Here is a 20,154-nt window from a genome sequence, read left to right as displayed (position 1 = left end):
CAATCCTTTGCTACATGAAAATACTAATATTTAGCTCTAAAATGTTTAAAGCAATAGAATTTAAAACATCTCAAAAAAATACTTTAAATTTTTTTGTTTTGAAAAAAAGTGAGCATAAAAAGTAAATTTTTGAAATATATTTTTTTTAAATTTAAATTAATATTTGTATTTTATATTTTAAAACTTCTTTAAAATCAGTTCAAGATTTTAAATAATATGCATTAAAATTGAAAAAAGAATTGCCTGAATTTATTAATTTGAATAAGTAACAAGCTAGCAAAATAAAAAATAATTAAAAGGGACATACATGATTACAGTATTTTTTTTAATTTTGTTATACAAAATAAATTTTTAATCCATTATAAGCATGTAAATTTCCATTTAAGCTAGCTAATCAGATTTGCTAACCAATTAAAAATACAAATTCAATTCAATTAACATCCATTTATTTTTAAGAGCAATTTTTACAATTTATATACTTATAAATATAATTCATAATCTATTTTATTACTAAAATATTTTTCTTATTTAATTATAAAAGTATGTTTTATTGTAATTATTAAATTCTCCTTTCATTATCATATCAAAAAAATCTAAATAAATAATTGAATTATCATATTTATAATTTTTAGTCATCAGGATCTACTCAAAATTAATAAAAAATATTAACTTTTTTATCATAAAAATATTATTATTATTATTAATTAATGCATTTAACAATTCTAAGTAATAATTATTCCACACCATTAAAATATTAATAAATTATATAATTTACCAATAAAAACTATGATAAAAAAGAATTCAATTAATAATTATTTTTTACCTAAAAATATATAAATATTGTGTAGATCCTCATTTTTTAATTTATGCTTCTTACTAAAATTTCTGGAGTTTATTTTATTTAAGTCTCTCAATCAATTATAAAATTTGGTCGAGGGTTAAACTTCTATTAATGAGGATTGCAGTATATAAAGACAGTATAATTACTTAAAAAAAATAATAATAATTTCAAATCAAATTTTTAAGAGGAGAGGACTTAAATAAAAAGCAATAATATTATTTGGAATTTAAAAGTTAAAATGAGAAAAAGATAATTAATAATTTGCATCTAAAATGATTTTCAATTTTCAAACAATTTTTTTAAAAGTTTTTTTCTATTTAGTAAGAACTAATTATAATATTTTTATTTATATCTTCCATAAGTTATAAGGGAGAAAAAAATATTTATGATAATCAAGAATAAATTAAATTTAATAAAATTATTAACAAATTAATAAAATTGTAATACAAAAATTTAAGTAGAATTTTTAATTAATTAAGATTAAAATTAATTTTCGAAAGAGCTAAATGAACAGAAAGAATTAATTATAATATTTGTATTTGAAAGTAGAAAATCTAATTTTGATTAATTACTAGATATAATGAATGCAATGGATAAGGAAGAATTTATTAAAAAAAATATTTAAGCTTATAATTAAATACATGCTTCGTTTGGTAAATAATATCCAAAAGTATTGTAATTAAAAGAAGAAAAAAAAAACACAAAATTAAAATTGATCTCTTTAAAAAGCAAACACAAAATTATTAAAAAGCTAAGTAGATGAGTCAAAGTTTATTAAATAACTCTATTTCAACAAACGGAGGTCTTTAGATTATTAAAGCAACAGGAGAATATTTTTGCGCATAATGTCTCTTGCAATTTTAGAATGACAAGGAGTATAAAGTTCATTACAAAAGCGAGTTGCATCTTTATAACATAAAAAGAAGAATGCTTGATCTTATCCCTGCAACTCCCGAATAATTTGAATTAAAGAAAAAATGTAAACCATATTATTGAAAACAAATTCAATTATATTTAAAATTTAGCATTAGATTCTCAATCTTGTATAAAAAATAACTTAATTATCATAAAACTATTAGAAATTATCGATCAGCAAAAGAAGACTATGGATTCAACTAAAAGCGGAGTTTAGTTAGCAGATGATTTCAAGTGCATACCATGCAAGTACTACTAGAAATAATTTTTTTAAATATATTGGCAAATATTTTTAAGCAATTAAAATATATTTCGATCAAAATAAGATTACAATATATATAACAAAAACAAACTATAATGAAATTTATAAACTCATTTTAATATTTATAATAATAAAAGTAAGTCATTTAATACAGAAAGTACTTTTAAAGCTCACATAATATCAAAGAAGCACAAAGAAAATGAAAAAATTTATGAATAGAAAAAGTAAAACCCCTCCACTAACACTAAGGAAGCACCTAAGGCACCAACTGTAACCACAGATAAGGATTAAACTGTTTGCTTGTTCTGTGATAAGAAATCAGTTGATATTGAAAAGTAATTAATAAACTTATTTTTAACTCCTAAGATTGTATTTACGAGTTAACTAATGAATATATTTAAAATAAAATTTAGGAACTTAGTACATATGAACAAAGCCCATAGTTTCTTTATTAGCGAAGAAAAGTATTGTGTAGATAAAAAGGGTTTACTTAAGCATTTAGGATTAAAAATAAATATCACATATTTATGTATTCTCTGTGAAAACAAGGGTTGCAAGCAATTTATTGTAAACGATTATATTCTTTTTAAGCAAAAATCTATTTATACTCTATTTTTTTTATCATTTGGAAAGATAAAATTAGATTTTATGAATTAGCAATGATTTATTTATTTATTTTTTATAAAAAAAGACTTCAGATGCTGTTAAGATGCATATGATGGATAAAGGTCATTGTTTCATGTAATCAACTGTCTTTGATGAATATGCTGATTTTTATGATTTCACTCCTCAAATCGAAGAAGCTGTTGAATATCAAAAAACTCTTAAATAAAATAATACTCTTCATGAGAAGGTTATTGAAATTGTCCAAAACAAAAAGGATGGTGATAATGATGATGACTGCGAAGAATGGGAAAGTTGTATTGATAGCAATGAATCTGATTACGAAGATGTTGATGGAGATGAAGAACAAGAAGAGTCATCAAAGCATAAAGTTAAGAACACCATCAAAGAGTAGGACGAAGATGAAGATGAAATTTAACTTGAAAAGAAACCTACTAAAGCTAAAAAGCAAAACAATGAAGAAGAATGGGAAGATGAAAATGAAGAAGGTGAAGATGAAAGCAAAAAGAGAGAAAGAATAAAATAATAAAAAAAATATAGAATCCATAGGATAAAGTAAGATTTTTGAAAACCAATCACTTATGAGTAAAATGCTAAATTATTATTTTTATTTTAGGATTGCAAAAGCAACTTTAAACGAAAGAGGAGAATTAGAATTACCAAATGGAAAAACCCTTGGTCACAGATCATTCAGACATATTTATAAATAATATTATAGACCTATCAGCAATTATGCTTCTCGTATGAAAGCTATTTTGGGAGAAGAAGGATACAGATAGAGATAATTAGTTTTAGCCACATAAAATTTCTAGATTGTAATTCAATTATATTATCAATTGAAAGAATTCTTATTATTTATAAAATATCAAGCAATTAATGAAGAAATACGATGCAATTAAATCTCACAAAGAAGAAAAAAATTTATTAGCCTATCAAATGCACCGTAACAAAGTTAACTATGTCAAGTAAATAACTTAAAAATAGCAAAATATTAATTTAAATATTAATTTAATTTTAATTCTAAAAGCGTTGGTATTTCCCATAATAAGCTTCAACACCACTTTGTTCAACAATGTCCACTTTGAGAAAACTTTATTAAATATCTATCTTAATAAATATATAAATATGTTTTAAAAAAAAATATAAATATTAATTATTATATTCAGATATAAATTATTTAAAAATAACTTATTATCTCATCAAAAATCAATTATTTTTACCAAAAAAAATTTTATTTTAGAAATTATTTTTGAAAGAAAATTAAAAATAAAATTACATTTTGAATTTTTATTTGACTTAATAAAAATTAATTTTGTTTATAAAAAGATATTTTAAAAAAATATGTAAATATTTAACATTAATCTTTACTTTTTATCAAATAAAAGAATAAATTATTTAGGATCATAATTAATTTATAAAAATAAATATGTAAATCTATTGAATACTACATATTCTTTTAAAAATAACTTATTTTGTCATCAAAAATAAATAATTACGATCAAAAAATATTTTATCTAAAAATTATTTTAAAAAGATTATTTCAAAATCAAATTACATTTCTAATTTTTAATAAAAAAAAAAAAAATTATCTTAGTTTAAAAAAAGACATTACTTTTGAAATGAAAGTATTTTACTATTAATCTTATTTTCTTATCAGTTAAAAGAATAAATTGTTTAGGATCATAATTAATTTATAAAATAAATATGTGGAAATCTATTTAATATATATTCTTTTAAAAATATAGATTTTATTTAGATATAATTTATTTAAGATAACTTGTTTTATCATCAAAAATAAATAATTATTTTAAAAAAACATTTTAGTTAAAAGTTTTTTGGAAAGATTATTTCAAAATCAAAAAGCATCTCTAATTGTTATTTGACATAAAATAATAAATAAATTATCTTTGTTTAAAAAAAAACATTATTTTAATTTTGAAACGAAAGTATTTTAATATTAATCTTATCTTTTTATCAATTAAAATAATAATTTGTTTAGGATAATAATAAATTTATAAAAATAAATATGCGAAAATCTATTGAAAATTTAGTTCATTTACACATGTCTTATCAAGGCTAGACGATTTTTACATTTTTTTTAACACAAAAAATAGACAATTTATGGTAAATATCCCTAAGAGCTAAAACAAAAATTAAAATTGATGAAATTAAAAAGAATCAAACAAATAAATTTAATATTGCAATGGTAACTTATCTATATTAATTGTGTGGAAGAGATTTAAGATAATTAAAATCTAGATGTAACTTAGATATTATATTATTTGTGCTTCATCAGATTGGCAAAGATGATATAAAAATCTTATTTTCATTAATTTTTGCAAAAGTATGTTTTTATATGTGAAATTGTATGAAAGTATCCTATTGAAGAGATGGAAAAGATCATGTCCAAAACAATTAATTAACTAGCTTTTTAAAAAATTTATTGGTAATCTTAAACATATGTTTTTTAATCATAAAAAATTTTATAATCGCTGTGTTTTTAAAAGAAAGATTGATTAAAGACAAATAGGATTATTAAAAGCAAAAGGAATTAAACGGGAATATCATTGGATTAATTTAAAAACAAAAAATTAAGCAAAAACAAAAGTTAAGATTTCATTAAATAGCAATAGATAAGAGAAGAATAGTAATTAAGAAAAAGAAAAATTCAAAGCCAAAGAAAGCGATACATACATACATATACGAATTTATTTACTTTTGTAGTGAACAAATGAATAAAAGATTCGAAAAGCTTAAGACTAAAATCATTAAATGCTACTCATAATGTTTTTTTTCTTCTGAGAATCTTAAATATTTAGGACAATATTTTATAGAAAAATTTAAGAATCCTCATTGGTACTCTAATTATAATTATATTTTCATTCCAAATAAATCAATCCTGCTTTAGGATTGTCTCTTGATTTAAATTTCTACTAGCTTTTAATGTTTAAAATTTTTTAAATGATTAAAAATCAATAGTTAATTTGACCATAAAAAATTAGCTGATGAGCTTTAGGATGCCATCTTTAATTTGTAGTATCCTTCTTACATAAGATGTAATGCTGTTCAGGTACTAATCATTTTTTTTCTTAGTAAAAGTGAGTTAAAACAATATAAATTATTCTACAAAAAAGCTACTTAAGCAGTGTATGCAAACATCAAATTCGTTCTTGACTAATTTCGTTGAACAAAATATCATTGATAAGTTTGGAAAAATAGCTTTACTTACAAAGAAACCTAGATTCGATTTGCTCTATTTTTAAAACTAATATGGTAAGACTATTCATTTACTTAATAAAAATTGCCTGGCTTTATATCTTAGTTATTTAAGCATGAAATGAGATAGATAATCAGAGCAAATTTAATATTTTAAAGTAATTTAAAAGTAAAGAAATTTGTATTTAATTAATAGATGAAGTGTACTCGATTTAATTTTTTCAAGAAATCCTCAATTGCATACAACAATGGCAAACAAAATCTCGCTACTATGAGTCAATCTACAGGAATTTGGTAAAGTAGAATATAGTTTTTATTCTATAAAATTAGCAAAAGATGCCTTAAAGCATTAGTCTTTAAATGTAGTAAGGCTCAGTTTAAAATTTGAGCTAAAAAAAATACTAAAAATAATTCCCTCAGCTTAGCTTGGGAGACAGAGTGAAGCTCAAAATAAAATTGCTTTAGGATTCTCTTTACTTCATGTATTCATGTTTTGTTATGTAGAAGATGTCTGATGGTAATTATAATTAATTAAAGCAATTTAGCCACAAAAATAATTTGTGGGGGAATTATTTATCTGATCAAATAACAAAAGTAGAAAATAATACCTAATTGCATAGATAAGCAATTAATTAATAAATAAATAAATAAATATATTATCTTTTTAAAAGAAATACTTAAATAATTTTTAAAATTCCAAACTCCCCATATTATTTTATTTTCAATAAAAAATCTTTGTTTTTAATTTAATTTAATTAATATTATCATTTTTAACAAAAGAAATCTCATAGATTCTACTAGTATGCAACGACTTAATTATCAGTATAGACTAAGAAAAGGAGTAGCTACAAATGTAAAATCACAGCTCTGAGTAGATTAATTAGATTTAAAAGCTATAAATTTTACTTTAGACTATGAATTAAAACTACACCAACGGAGAGCCTATACAAACTTATGTGAAAAACTTTAAAGGTGTATTAGCAGAAGTCTTGGATATGTATTTTTAAATTAATTTAATTATATTTTTTTCTTAGAAAATCTTATTTTACAGCTAAAACTAAGAAGAAGAAGAATAAAAAATAAAGCAGACTTTTTTTGAAGAATTTGGATCAATAAAAAGCGAAAATTTTATTGCTTCACTAAATTCGCTTAATTAGTTAGACTCTGATTAATTGCAAAATAATTAAAAAATAAGGTCTTTTAATTGCATTTCAAATTAACTCTCTAATTTCCACTTATCGCTTCACAACTTAACTGCTAACAATCTTGATCATGTAAAGCACTTCGATAAATCGCCATGTTACAAAATTAATTTATCTAGGGGATAGTCTAATAATTACTCCTCACCTAATTCCCCAAAAAAACACCAATTAAGTATATTAGGTATATATAAAACTTGCATTGATTTATTGTTAATTATTAAGAGATCATTTTATTTGTCTATTTTTTCATTAATAATTTATCTTAATTTGAAAATTAAATAAATATCTTTCATCATTACATTTTAATTTTTTATTTTATTTGTATTTTGTAGGAAGTTTAATTGAAGAAAAACAACCCAAGAAAGCTCCTTTAATTTATGGCAAATTAAAATCCTTGAAATAGGAAACGAGTAATAAGTAATAAAAATAAAGCAACAATATGTATGAACAAGGAACCCCAGAGACAAAATGCACTACTTTTTATTCAGTCAATGAATCAAAAGAAAATTATTCATATTTCTCTTCTCGCAATAATAGTCCCTAAATGTTTTCCACTGCAAACCCTGTCCTTTTTTAATAGATTAAGGATTTTCCAGTAGATGCAGATGAAGTAATGGACGAAGAGCTGCCTGTAAGGGTTAGCTCTCAATCGCATTCATAATTTTCCTCATAAAACTAGCCAGATTTTTCAAGAAGAAATACTAACTCAGATTTTTAAAGTTAGTAAAGAATAAGCTAATAAGTTATTTAAAATAATATCCCTGTTATATCTTATAATCTTTAATCAGATAGTAATCAGCTAAATGAGTATAAAACTAAGTTCCCTTAACAATAACAGGTAACATAAAACAGAAATCAATTAAATAATAACTACTTTAGCACTTCAAGTTAGAACACAAGCGGGGTATAAAATCCTTTTTACATTTAGAATTAAACAAACAACTACAAAAACTCTAACATTATACTTCAACAAAGTTAAGATCTGTAGCAATTCTACTAAACTTGTTAGCAGCAAATTTAATAACAAAATTAATAACTATATTTTACTCAATAAAATCAACAGCATTAAATGAATTATTAAAAACCCCAAAGTTTACCTTAAATATTCTAAGCTCCTTAGAGCAATAACTTTTAAAATGTTAGCAATGAATAAAAAATAATATCTCAGTTATTTACTACATAAGGTTCTTAGTTACAGTAGTAACAATAACAGTAAACAAACTACCCAATTAATAATACCCTGTGTAATAATAATTTATAAACTAATTTTTACAACAATAATAAGAATGGCTCTCAAATTTAAGTTGTGAATATCTAAAATCAAAATAATTAAATTGGCAATAATTATATTCTTTCTTAATCAATGATTTCATAATAATAATAATAATATAATCAATCCTTGTAAAATAATAAATAATTACCTTTGTTTACATCTGGAGCTAATAATTCTAATTTTAACTCTTAGTTTAATAGCTAAAAAAACTCAGTCCCAAATTCTCCACCAAAAGTACCTTAAGCTATACCAAATTAAAGCAATCCTTTAGCCAATTCTAATATTTAAACAAACTAACCCAATATAACTCATATCCAAAATTCTAATTAACCAAGTATTAATCAATTAAAAAGCGTTTTTGGTGTACCTAACTCCCCAAATTCTTAAAAATAAATATCAAAAAGTATACTCAATTTATTATCGCAATAGCAAACTACTATCAAGAACTCTAATCAAATAAATTCCAACGCATTCCTTAACTCTTATGGTATGAATAATAGTAATAATGGTTAATTTGAACAATAAATTAGTAATACTAATGGAATTACCTTAATGTGTTCAAACAACAGCAGCCTAAATAATAATAGCAACAGTAATCAGATAAATATAGGAATAAATTAAAGTACTATAAACTTAGCTTAAACAGTAATGCACCATTTATAAAATAATCAGAATGCTGGTTTAATAAATAATAATAATTATTATTAAAAATACTTTGGAACAAAAAATTAAGTAGATTAACAATATTAATAATAACAATAATAAATACAGATGAACAACTAAAAATAGGCTTAAAAAGGTATTGAAGTATCACTTCCAAACTAAGCCAAGCCTCTAAATTCGCAAATAGTAACTAAAATAAACTAAGTTATTCCAAATGTATAAAATAAACCTAATAATGATGGAAGTTCTAAAGCGATTTAACAAAACTCCATTTAACAAATTACTAAAATTTAGAAGCCATCAGCTTGCTAAAATTTAATTTTAAATTCACAACAGACAAGCAATTAAGCACAATAATATTATATAAGCAGCTCAAATTTGGGTAGCCCTTCAAAAAACACAAGTACTAAAAATTCTTTAAACAATTCAACTAATAGATTTTCATAGCCTGTACTAATTTAACCCTCAACAAACTAAAGATTTAATAGATCATCTCAAATGAATCCTTCATTTTAAAATGCATTTGCTAAAACAGTAAATAATACCTAAAACGCATCCTTAAATAGCTCATTTAAAAATCAGAGTCTCAATACCTCTTCTTCTTAAAAATCAAATACAATTCTACCTAAGAGTTAATATACATTTAACTTATAAAGGATGTCATAGAATTAATATTACAATAACTGATCGATTTAATTATATTCAGTTTATTACCATATCTTATAAAAATAATACTTACTTTCATTATTATAAATTAAATAACTAAAAACATTTCTACTTGTTTTTCTATTTGTTAGTAAATTTTTACTAATTTTTTCTTTTTTATAATTCCTTTTTTGTTTTACTTTTAATTAATATTTAATTCAACCGCATACATACATACGCACTATTGACATAAATCTATTTTTTAATTTTTTTTTTTTTTGTTACAATCTTCAATTTATTTTTTCTGAATAATTACTTTAATTAAATTTTTTTTTTTTCGTACCTTAATCTATTTTTATCCAATAATTTTCTTTCAATAACTTTTATCCACAAAATATATAAAATAAACTTTTTAAATTCTTAATATAAAAAGTTCAAAAATTTAAGTAATAAAAAAAATAGAATACAGTATATCTTTTATTCACAATTATTAATTTTTTTAAATTATTATTTCATATTTTTTCTCCCCTTTATCAATCGATTTATTATTATTTTTATTCATTCGTATCTTTTAAATATTTTTATAAAAATTCAATTGAAATTTTCCTTAATTATAAATGTAAAATATTAAACGCAAATAGTGATGGAATGTTTTTACTTTTAAGTATTTCAAATCAAATTTTTTATAAATTTAAAGAAAATTATAATTTTCATTTAAATATTTTGAGAAACAATTTAATAAAATTTACTTTTATCATAAAAATAATTTAGGACTATTGATTTTCTATAAATTAAATTTATAAAAGAGTTATCAAAAATTAGGTAGGCTATTACCTAATTAAATTCAATAAAGAGTAAAAAATCAATCTCTTATAAATTGATAAGAAATTTTTTTTCCCATCAAAATCTTTAATTTAAGAAATATGAAATTAATTTTTGATAAAATTTTGCTAATTTAGAATTAATGAAAAAAGAATAAAAATAATCATCATAGCATCTATCTTTCTTACAAGCTTTAAAATACAAATATTAATTTTTAATAATTTAAATTATGATAATTGAAGTTTGCATAAAATAATATTTAAATTTATAAAGTGAAAAATTTCAAATTTGAATTTAGTTTACAGAATTTAAATTTATTTAAAATGATCCATTTTCTTGCTCGTTTAAAGTTACCAAAGATTGCAAATTTTAGCTGTGGAAAATCGAATTGTATTTTTCAGGCAGTTTTAAGATATTAGTTTTATTTTTTTTAAAATTATATAGGAATGATCCCTTTTCTTATATGATAAGAATATATTATTCATTTTGTATTTAATTTGATGGCAGACTAACATCTATTACACTACCAAATTCAGGTTTAGCTTGTATGCGAGTGTGTAACTTAATTTGTAAGTCGTATAATTAAATTTCATTTTCTATGATAGCCACAATATTAACTTCATCATTTATTTTTAAAAGTTTGCAAAATTAAACATTTTATAAATATTCTCTTGCCAAAATGTCTATTTTTTATGTATCATATTTGAATATAGACAAATAGTTATCTTATAAAATAGTAAAGTAAAGGTTATATTTACACTCTACAGTTTGGTTTTGGTCTCGCTTTACTTACCAAATACCTTAGCAAGCTGTAGAGAAACTGCCTTCAAGCAGACTTTATTGCAAAAATTTCGAATTAGCTTATTTCGCATTAGGCTTTGAGCTATTAATATCTAGTTAAACTAACTTAATCTAAGACGAATAAAATAAGATCATTTAAAGAGTTGTGCTATTATTAAAAATATAATAATTTGCTGAGATAGAAGGCTCTACAGATTTATAATATGGTTTCCATTTTATTAGATTATTAGATTTAACTACACTAACAAATCCATTTGTCTCAAACATAACTAATACGAAATAGCTTCCATATATTTCAAAGATTTCTGCAGATTTAATATTATTATATAAGATTTTTTTTTTATGTAAAAAGTTATAGTCTATTTCTTATTAACTTTTTGATTCTTATATTTCTTCTTCAGAATCAATATTATATTAGTCATATTGGGGTTACTTTCTAGACTTAGGCTTTTGAAATGTATAAAGAACGAGATTTTTTTGATTTAAAGCCAAAAGAGCTTTTTTATTCTTAAAATAGATAACTTTAAATTGCGCAAGGTAATTTTCATTTTTTCCAACAACTATTTCAGAATTTTCACCTTACATAGGTATTTTTAATTAATTCATCTAGGATATTCTAGAATATTCTTCTTCTTAGTTCGAATCAAAAGATTTCCTTTTCTCAGAACTTTATTTTTGCCAAGAATATTGCGTTACCATAAGTTTTTCAACAGATCCATGTTAATTTTTTATGATTTATAACTCTTACTCTAGCTCATCATCATCTTCGATGACTTTTTCATTTAGATTTGAACTTTCGCTGCTAGTTGTCATTAATTAAGTCGTTTTTGAAGAATCAAAGTTTTGCTGTTAATTTATATTTATTGTTTGGGATATATTATTTTTTATAGTTTCATCAGATGTAGTTAGTAGAGAATTATTAACTGAATTTCCACTCTTTTTAAAATTTAAGGGAATAATAATTGATTTTATATTTAATGTTGTTTAAGCAGATTAATTTTATTTTTAAAGATCTTAATCGCTTAAGGTTTAGCTATTTTATTTTGTTTCAGATAAATTTCCTTACAACTTTTTCTGTAGCTCCAAAATTTTTTGCTCTTTCGTTATCCTTTTTTTTCTTTATTTTTAATTTTTATCTTATGATGATGAAGCACCACCTTCTTTAATTGTCTCTTTTTTAGATTTTTTAATTTTTTTATTTTAAATATGTTAAGTTTAATTTTTTATTGCCTAATCATTTTAAGCTTCGTTAGAAGTTTACCCAGCTAAGTTTGAGTTAGTACTTATAATTATTTATTAAGAACAATTTTATTAATTATTTAAAAATTTATTATATTTCTGCTGTTGGTCTAGCTTCTCATCAATCATATTATGAAATTAGTAAGTTGATCTGAAATCTTAGACGTGCATCTAAATGTTATCTTCTCCACTAGATAATTCAACAACCTTTTTATTATTAAATAAAAATTTAAATTTTCTATTAAAAAAATAGAACACAAAAGTAATTTCAATAAAATATATTCAAAATAAAAAAGAGAATTTTTTTATTTAAAAAAATGGGAAGTTGGAGCTGCGCTAAATTTTTGATTAAATTATTTAATTAATGTAATCTTCAAATATTAATCCTAAAAAATTAAACATTTCTTATATTAATTAGAGTGATTATTTAGGAGTAAATTATTATGCCTATTACTTAAAAAATTAATTCGTAATTTTTATTAATAAATTTAAATAGATTGCGCATTATTTAAGTACCTAGTCATCTCTGCTCTGATTTTGCGAATTAATCTCTATTAATACGTGATTTTAATTGGAACCCTCTGCTTCTTCTTCTTCACCCAAGTATTATTTAAAATTAGATTGTTCAATAATTTAAATATCGTCGCCACTACTTTGATCATCATTAATCTATATGCAATTTTAAATGTCATTTTATTTTTAATGCATTTATTTATTATTTTTAGAATTATTATTATCAATTAAAAATTATTTATTTAATTCGAGATATTATTATCCTTGCTGAATAGTCATTTATCTATAACAGAAATATTAGCACTCAAACTTATAAACTTGTTCTTTGATTTAATTGATGAATATTTCTGTTTGAAAAAATAATTAGTTTTAATTTTTAATAACAAGCCAAAGTTTTTCAAAGTTAGAAATTAATTCAAAATGACTTTTTAGCTTGTGAAACATTTTTTGTTGATACTCTACTGAATCTTCTTACAATTTAGGAATATAGTGAAAAACTTCTAGAATTTTCTACAACTCCTAAATTAAAGAGATGGTTTAGTATAGTATTCCCATCATGCTATCGTATTAACTATGGTTAGTATTAAATTTTGCTAATTATGTTTTTATTTGCGATTTAGGAAGTACATACGCAGGATGTTGTTAGTAACACATCCTCTAATTTAGGTCTGAAGCTTCGCATTCCTCATTGAAGCACAAGTATTAATTGGTTAAGATATCTTTTTGATAATTTTAATGATAATTATCAGATACTTTAGGAATTTAATTGTTAAATTAGATAAAATTCATTTTTACAGATTAAGATGATTTATTTTTGATTATTTGTTATACAAAAATTTATTTTTGTTCTATTAATTATTGCAAAAAGTATAAAATGTAAAGAAAAATTTTCTTTTCAGAACTCACTTAAATAAAAAAAAATCAGTTGAGAAAATTTAAAATTAATCCTTTTATTCCTTTCTATTCTTGACTTTGTAAGTTTTTAAAAACTTTTTTTCTTTCAATTTTGCAAAAAGTGTTTAAAATATTTAAAAGCATTAAAAAAAAAATGTAACCAAAAAAAAAAAATTTATTTTCATCTCAAAAATATGTTGATAAAGTTAAAACAATTAATTTATTTATCACTATTATAATTATTCAAAAAATCATTCCTTCCGATATTTGAAAGAAAGTATCTCTTAATTATTAAAATATCAGATCGGTGAAAAAGAAATTTGAATGATTATTAAAAGAATACTTTATGATTTGTAGATAATTTATTTTAGTTGACTTCGTTTAACTTCTTTAAATCAATTAGTTACTTTTTTTAAATTAAAAAAATTCCTTTGTATTATCTATATATTTAAATAATGACGCATTTTAAAAAATTTGAATGGTTTCTTTGAAATCAGTTTATCATTTTTATTTTTTAATTTTTCTTTGGGATAAGGATGAAAGAAAGCAATCAAATTTTTTATTTAATAAAAATTTGGGGAAAAATATAAATTTACACACAATTAAGAAATAGATAGATAAATAAATAAATAAATCAGACAGACAGACAGACAGACAACAATATGTAGCATTAATTATTTGAAAGATCATATTAATCGTAAAATGATAAATTTTTATAAATACAAATCATTTTTAACAAACAAAAAAATAGTAAAATTATAATTATTAAAATAATGATTTCTGATATTTCAAAAGCTAGTTAAAAATAGTTTTGATAAAATAAATAATAATAAAGAAATTATTTTAATCTCATGGTACACTAAATATTCATTCAATCATTCCTATAAGATTCTTATTTAATATTAGATGATATTCTTCTAAAGTCGCTTAAGCAGTATTTCTTTATTTGTTCATTATTAAAGTTTTTATGCAATACATAAAGGTATATATCTTTGATATAGACACTTTCAATATTCTACAGTTAAGCTATACATTTGGGATTAATTAATGGTTATTAACTCTAATTCAAATTATATAAAAACAATCCCTATTTTTACACTAATAATAAAATTTCGTCAGAAATTTAAAATTATATCACATCTATAATAGGGGTAAAATGTTTTTGTAGTTGTATTACTTTTTTAATTTGGCATTTTGAATTATACAATGATAGCGTATTGTCTATTCCAGCGATAGCATAGTATATTTCATTATTATAACTAAATAGCTTCGAAAAGTAAATATACCCACTATAAAATATTATTTTAAAATCAGAAAATTCATTAAATTAATTAACTCCTTCCTAAATCATCAAACATTTTGGGGTCTGTAATAAAATATTAACGATTCTATCTCTTGAAGAGGACTCGTAGGTCAAATGTGAGATGCTTACAATGTTTGAGTCATTTAAATTTTTAGAGTAAAGCTACTTAGTTCTTTAATATTGGTTTTTATTTTATTGAATATTAAATGTTAATATTTTATAAAGTGATTGCTTTAAAGTTATCAAGTAGATCACACCTTCTTAAATATCAATAAAAGAATAAAAATCAGTTATGCTTATATCTGATTTATAGCACTCTTACTTAATTTTGTTTTTGATTGATGTTATTGTTAAATGACCGTCATTCTACAATTTTACTAAATATAAAATCTTTTCAAATTCATGAATTTAAGATTTCTTTACTGTAGAAAATAATTATTCTGATAAGCTCTCTGATATGTAAGTATCATTTTGTTTAAATTTTAATTTCATATTTTGTATTTCTTAATCATACAAACAAAATATGTGAGCATTTAAATCTTGTGCAGTTTAGCTCTCTTATATATACATAATTTACTTCAAATTCTTTTGTTCATCTTACTATGATTTTAATATTTTTGAAAACTTCAGTTAGTCTTATTGATTTATTTACAATTCAGATTAAGAGTTAAATTATAAAAAGTTAGTTTCCTTTTCATTTTCAGTATTTAATGCTTGTTTTTTCAACTATCCGATTTCTTCTTCTTCATAATCATCATCGTCTAAAACAATTAATTAGTCGTGTTCATCCTTTTTTTCATGATTTTAATTAATTATCTTTTACTCTTATACGATTGCCATTTTATTATCATCAATATTCTCTAAATTTGAATATTGTATTTAGCTATTTAAATTTTTTTTTTTTTGCAGTTCTTAAGATTTCATTCTTGTTTCCTCTGTTTTTTTCTAAACTTTAAGTATTTTTTGAGTTTTTTTTCTTTGTTCAGCATATGATATCCCGCCTTCTTCTTTATTAAGTTTTTTAATAGCTTTTTTTTTTGAAAGTGATTTTGTTGTTGACTAACTTTTATATTACATTGTTTTACAATTGCCCTGTATTTTAAAAATAATAAAAATTGTTTAAAATTTATCATAAAAATAATATTTTACTGCATTTTCTCCTTTGTTTCCTGCCAAAGGAGCATTCGCTAATACTTTGAAGTCCCCTTGACTAAAAATTAGGGTATCCTCTTCTTTTAAAGATTCTTATTTGATAGTCTTAGTCTTCTGTATTAACTTGTTCACGTGTTATCCAATCTAGCTAAAGGTTTCGAGAACTCTGTCTACTATTTCAAATTATGCTGTAAATTTTAATTCTTTATACTATTCATAGTTATCGAAGCTAAAGTAATTAAGAAACTCTGTTGAAACTTTTATAACATCCTCCTTCATCAATTATGGTAGATACTGGATAAAGAATACTGAGTCTAAATCTCTACTTATCTCATCTAAATCAATTTTAATAGAATCTATTTTATTTTTAAGATTTCTGTGTTCATGAACCTTTTTGATATCTTATAAAAGTAATGCTTGCTTGACAACATCAACATTGCTTAATACGCATTATGCATGCTATTCCAAACATTTCTTAGATGTGATTTCATTTTTGTAGTTTGTACCTTTGCAGTCTTCAGAAAAACAGAAAAATTCAGTAGCTAATTCGGGAATCTCTTCTATCATCTAAATATTATCAGTTGCATCCATTGTTTATGATTTTTATGTGAAATTTTCCTAACTCTGTTGGTATGCTATCTATATTCAACCGCTATTATTTATTTTTTCAAAAGTTGTATTTTAACCAAAAGACTAAAAAAAACAGAATATGTTAATTAATTAATTATTTTATAGTTGTAAATTAAAGGGGGAGAAACTTATTCTAACACATCTAATTTTTTACAGCTATTTAAGCTTTATAAAATTGAATTATCTCAAAAAACATTTTTCCTCAAAATAAATCTTAAAAAAAAATTATTATTCAAATATTTATTTATTAATAACTTATTTATTATTTATTTATATATTTTTTGTTAATATATATTTATTACTTACTTACTTACTTATTTATTTACTTACCTATATATTTATTAATTTATCACATAATTATTAATAGCATATATTATTTTACACTTTATTTACATATACCTTAAATCATCAATAATTAATACTATTCTATCTCATTATCTATAAATCAGAAGGTAAAAATGATAACATGTATTTCAATATTTTGTTTTACATAAAAATATCCTAGTTAATGAGAGTATAAAGTACATAATAGTAAATTTCGGGCTTATTGGAAAATGAATATAAAACTCAACCACTTAGCATCAGCGCTGGGAATTCAGAGTCCAATTAATTCTTAAATTTTTGTAACTAAATATATTTAATTAATTAAATTTGAATAAAATTTTTACAAGAAAATTGCTTAATTTTAAAGAATAAACTATTGATTTTATATAAAATAATTTACAAAATAAAAATAAAATTTATTAATTTCATTGTTATTATTTATATTTTTCCAGTTTACCATTTTAATAGTTATATATAGTAAAGAGATTAGAAAATTACTCATGCTTTTCATAGGAAACTACTATTTTTTGATCCCACAAGATAGCTGAAAATATTTTAGGAATTTCAAAGAAATCATATTTCTTATCTTGTTTAATTTTGTTTAAATAATAAAAAACTATACCCTTTTCAACGACTACTGCTACTGTATTTTCGTCAAAAACAAAACAATCACTAGAAATTCCATATTTTAGGGAATCAATCTTTGTGAAAATATGAAATCTATCTATTTCTAAAGACTTTAAAGTTTTTTGGCTTGTACCTAAGTAAATCTGTACTTAATTACATATTTTTAAACATTTAACAAAACTGATTCCTTCTTCTATCTTAACAACTTCATTTTAATTTATAACTAAAGACTTAGGATCATCATTTTAAATTTTTAATGTACAAAGTTATTCAAAATCATAAATAATAACTATATATTATTTTTTATCTGGAACAGCTTCACATGTTATTTAATAATTTAATAGACTACTCTTAAATATATTATCACTGAATGTATGCTTAGCTTCACATAGAATTTATAATTTCATTGAAATTTCATAACATATCACTTCACTTTCTTTAAGAATTGATAAAAATAAGCAGTCTTTATCATTATTATAGCAGCAGCTCATATGTTTGATAAATTCAGTATTATCAATATTTATTTTTAAATTTTTGCGCTAGTTATTTTAAATTTGTAACACAAAAAGATTATTATTTATTAATGAAACACTAATGCTCTATTAATGGTCTTTACCATTAATTACGCAAAAGCAATTAAGTTTTACACTTTCTTCAGTAGCTTTTTATGATTATTAGCAAACTTAACTTTAAAATATGCAACGATTTCTCTGAGCATATACTAAATTATTTGTACATCCAAGTAGTTTTTAAAATTTCTTTTTGTTTTTACTATTTTCAAGATAATTCTTAAGATTTTCTTAAAGCTTGAAAGATTTTATTTATGCTTAATCAACATCATCATCGTCATTTATTTATATATAGTTTTCTTCTTCATTTGAAATTTCTATGTTCATTTCTGTTTAGATTATTTGATGTTATTAATCTTAATTTTGTTAGAATATTTAATGATTGATGTCTACTTTTTCTTCGTCTTCTTTATATTCTTCTTTTTTAATTTCTTTCTGAAAGAAGTCATAAATTTTCTATTATCCCTTCAATTCTTACTTTAAATTTTTTTTAGATTATTTTTTAGGTTTATCAGCATTTTAATTAACAGAGGTACTTTTATTCACGTTAGTAATTTTACTTTTATCAGAGGGAAACAGTGTTTTGTTTACAGTATTGTGCTCAACATGTTATTTTTTTACAACAAAAGAATTATCTTACTAATTTTAGAATGGTGATATTGCAGTTGTAGAATTTATTGTGTTGTCATAATCTGCAATAGGGGAAGCTGGATATTAATATTTATATAGCAATTAATATGAGAGCTAGTCAGAAATAGATTATTAATCATTTATTGTTTATTTTTTTTATTTTTTTTTTATTTCCTCCTATACTTCATTATGTTCTACTTTTTATATTTCTTTTTAAAATCTAGCTAAAGGCTTTGAGCTCTAATGAGATTCTTAAACTTGTTAACAATGGTCTTGTTAAAAGCTAAATTCTTCATAAATATTTTTATTGTTTTGGCTTTCGAGCGCTTAAGTGTTTTTATTAGTTTACGACTTCATTTAAAACTTAGCTGAAGCATTTGAATTTTATTAACTTTGCTAATTATTTAATTGTTCTACTTAACATGGGCTTTATCCTTGTAGAATTTTTTCATTTTTTTGACTTTCTAATATTTAAGTGTCAAATTGATTTGATTACTTAGATTTTTATGAGTGATTAATTTAATTATTATTAGCTTATGGGAGACCGTTACTAGCTGTTTGGGTAGGTTTATTTTAGACATCATTACTCTTTTGAGATTGCTTTAACTAAGTGCTAACAAACGAATCCAATTTTATACATTTTAGCTACTCTTCAAATTAAGAAAAACTTTACTTGAAAATAGCTATTTATTATAGAGTTTTTTCAATTATTTTATAGCCATTAAATTATAATTTGCATTTATTTTTATCAATCAGCTCAATATTATTTAATATCCACTCAAAATTTTATTCATTTGCTTTACTATGTAAGTTGTATATTTCATTAAATACCTAATAAACTGATTTAAACTGCTCGTTTGCATTATAAAATGTATCAAGTTTTCCTTGTAATTAACTAAAGAACTCTACATTTGAATTGATTATTTATTCAAAGACATCATTTAAACTAAATATAAGAGTCTTATGCTTTCTTTAGCATTAAATAGCTTGCTCCTTGTTGCGTAAAGCA

The 20,154-nt window shown here is 22.0% G+C and overlaps 5 protein-coding genes across 5 annotated transcripts; 3 read left to right on the top strand and 2 right to left on the bottom strand. All coding sequences in view use genetic code 6, as the record gives it.

The window, feature by feature from the left end:
• Positions 1–1,600: 1,600 nt before the first annotated feature.
• Positions 1,601–4,083, top strand: TTHERM_00137920 (C2H2 type zinc-finger protein; the record flags this gene model as incomplete). Its single annotated transcript, XM_001019774.3, has 7 exons — positions 1,601–1,820; positions 1,921–2,005; positions 2,156–2,353; positions 2,432–2,585; positions 2,710–3,197; positions 3,259–3,607; positions 3,670–4,083. 7 exons carry the CDS (start codon positions 1,601–1,603, stop codon positions 4,081–4,083), a joined length of 1,908 nt encoding a protein of 635 aa, XP_001019774.2.
• Positions 4,084–5,137: 1,054 nt separating this feature from the next.
• TTHERM_00137930 (hypothetical protein) lies at positions 5,138–10,271 on the top strand. The gene is made up of 6 exons (XM_001019775.2): positions 5,138–5,498; positions 5,622–5,915; positions 6,055–6,375; positions 6,639–6,855; positions 6,910–7,241; positions 7,393–10,271. Exons 2-6 carry the CDS (start codon positions 5,648–5,650, stop codon positions 9,681–9,683), a joined length of 3,429 nt encoding a protein of 1,142 aa, XP_001019775.2. The 5' UTR covers positions 5,138–5,498; positions 5,622–5,647; the 3' UTR covers positions 9,684–10,271.
• Positions 10,272–10,745: 474 nt separating this feature from the next.
• On the bottom strand, positions 10,746–13,922 carry TTHERM_00137940 (hypothetical protein; the record flags this gene model as incomplete). The annotated part of the gene is made up of 2 exons (XM_001019776.4): positions 13,020–13,922; positions 10,746–12,710 (listed from the first exon to the last, which is right to left on the bottom strand). Exons 1-2 carry the CDS (start codon positions 13,803–13,805, stop codon positions 10,746–10,748), a joined length of 2,751 nt encoding a protein of 916 aa, XP_001019776.4. The 5' UTR covers positions 13,806–13,922.
• Positions 13,923–14,781: 859 nt separating this feature from the next.
• Positions 14,782–16,956, bottom strand: TTHERM_00137950 (hypothetical protein; the record flags this gene model as incomplete). The annotated part of the gene is made up of 2 exons (XM_001019777.2): positions 14,782–16,305; positions 16,363–16,956. 2 exons carry the CDS (start codon positions 16,954–16,956, stop codon positions 14,782–14,784), a joined length of 2,118 nt encoding a protein of 705 aa, XP_001019777.2.
• Positions 16,957–19,165: 2,209 nt separating this feature from the next.
• On the top strand, positions 19,166–19,822 carry TTHERM_000137949 (transmembrane protein, putative; the record flags this gene model as incomplete). Its single annotated transcript, XM_012798507.1, has 1 exon — positions 19,166–19,822. One exon carries the CDS (start codon positions 19,166–19,168, stop codon positions 19,820–19,822), a length of 657 nt encoding a protein of 218 aa, XP_012653961.1.
• Between the last annotated feature and the right edge of the window lie 332 nt (positions 19,823–20,154).

The sequence above is a fragment of the Tetrahymena thermophila genome, assembly GCF_000189635.1.
Source record: "Tetrahymena thermophila SB210 genomic scaffold scf_8254582, whole genome shotgun sequence".
NCBI classification, from domain to species: Eukaryota; Ciliophora; class Oligohymenophorea; order Hymenostomatida; family Tetrahymenidae; genus Tetrahymena; species Tetrahymena thermophila.
Note: the sequence above shows the minus strand (reverse complement) of the source record. Positions and strands in the feature narration are given on the sequence as shown.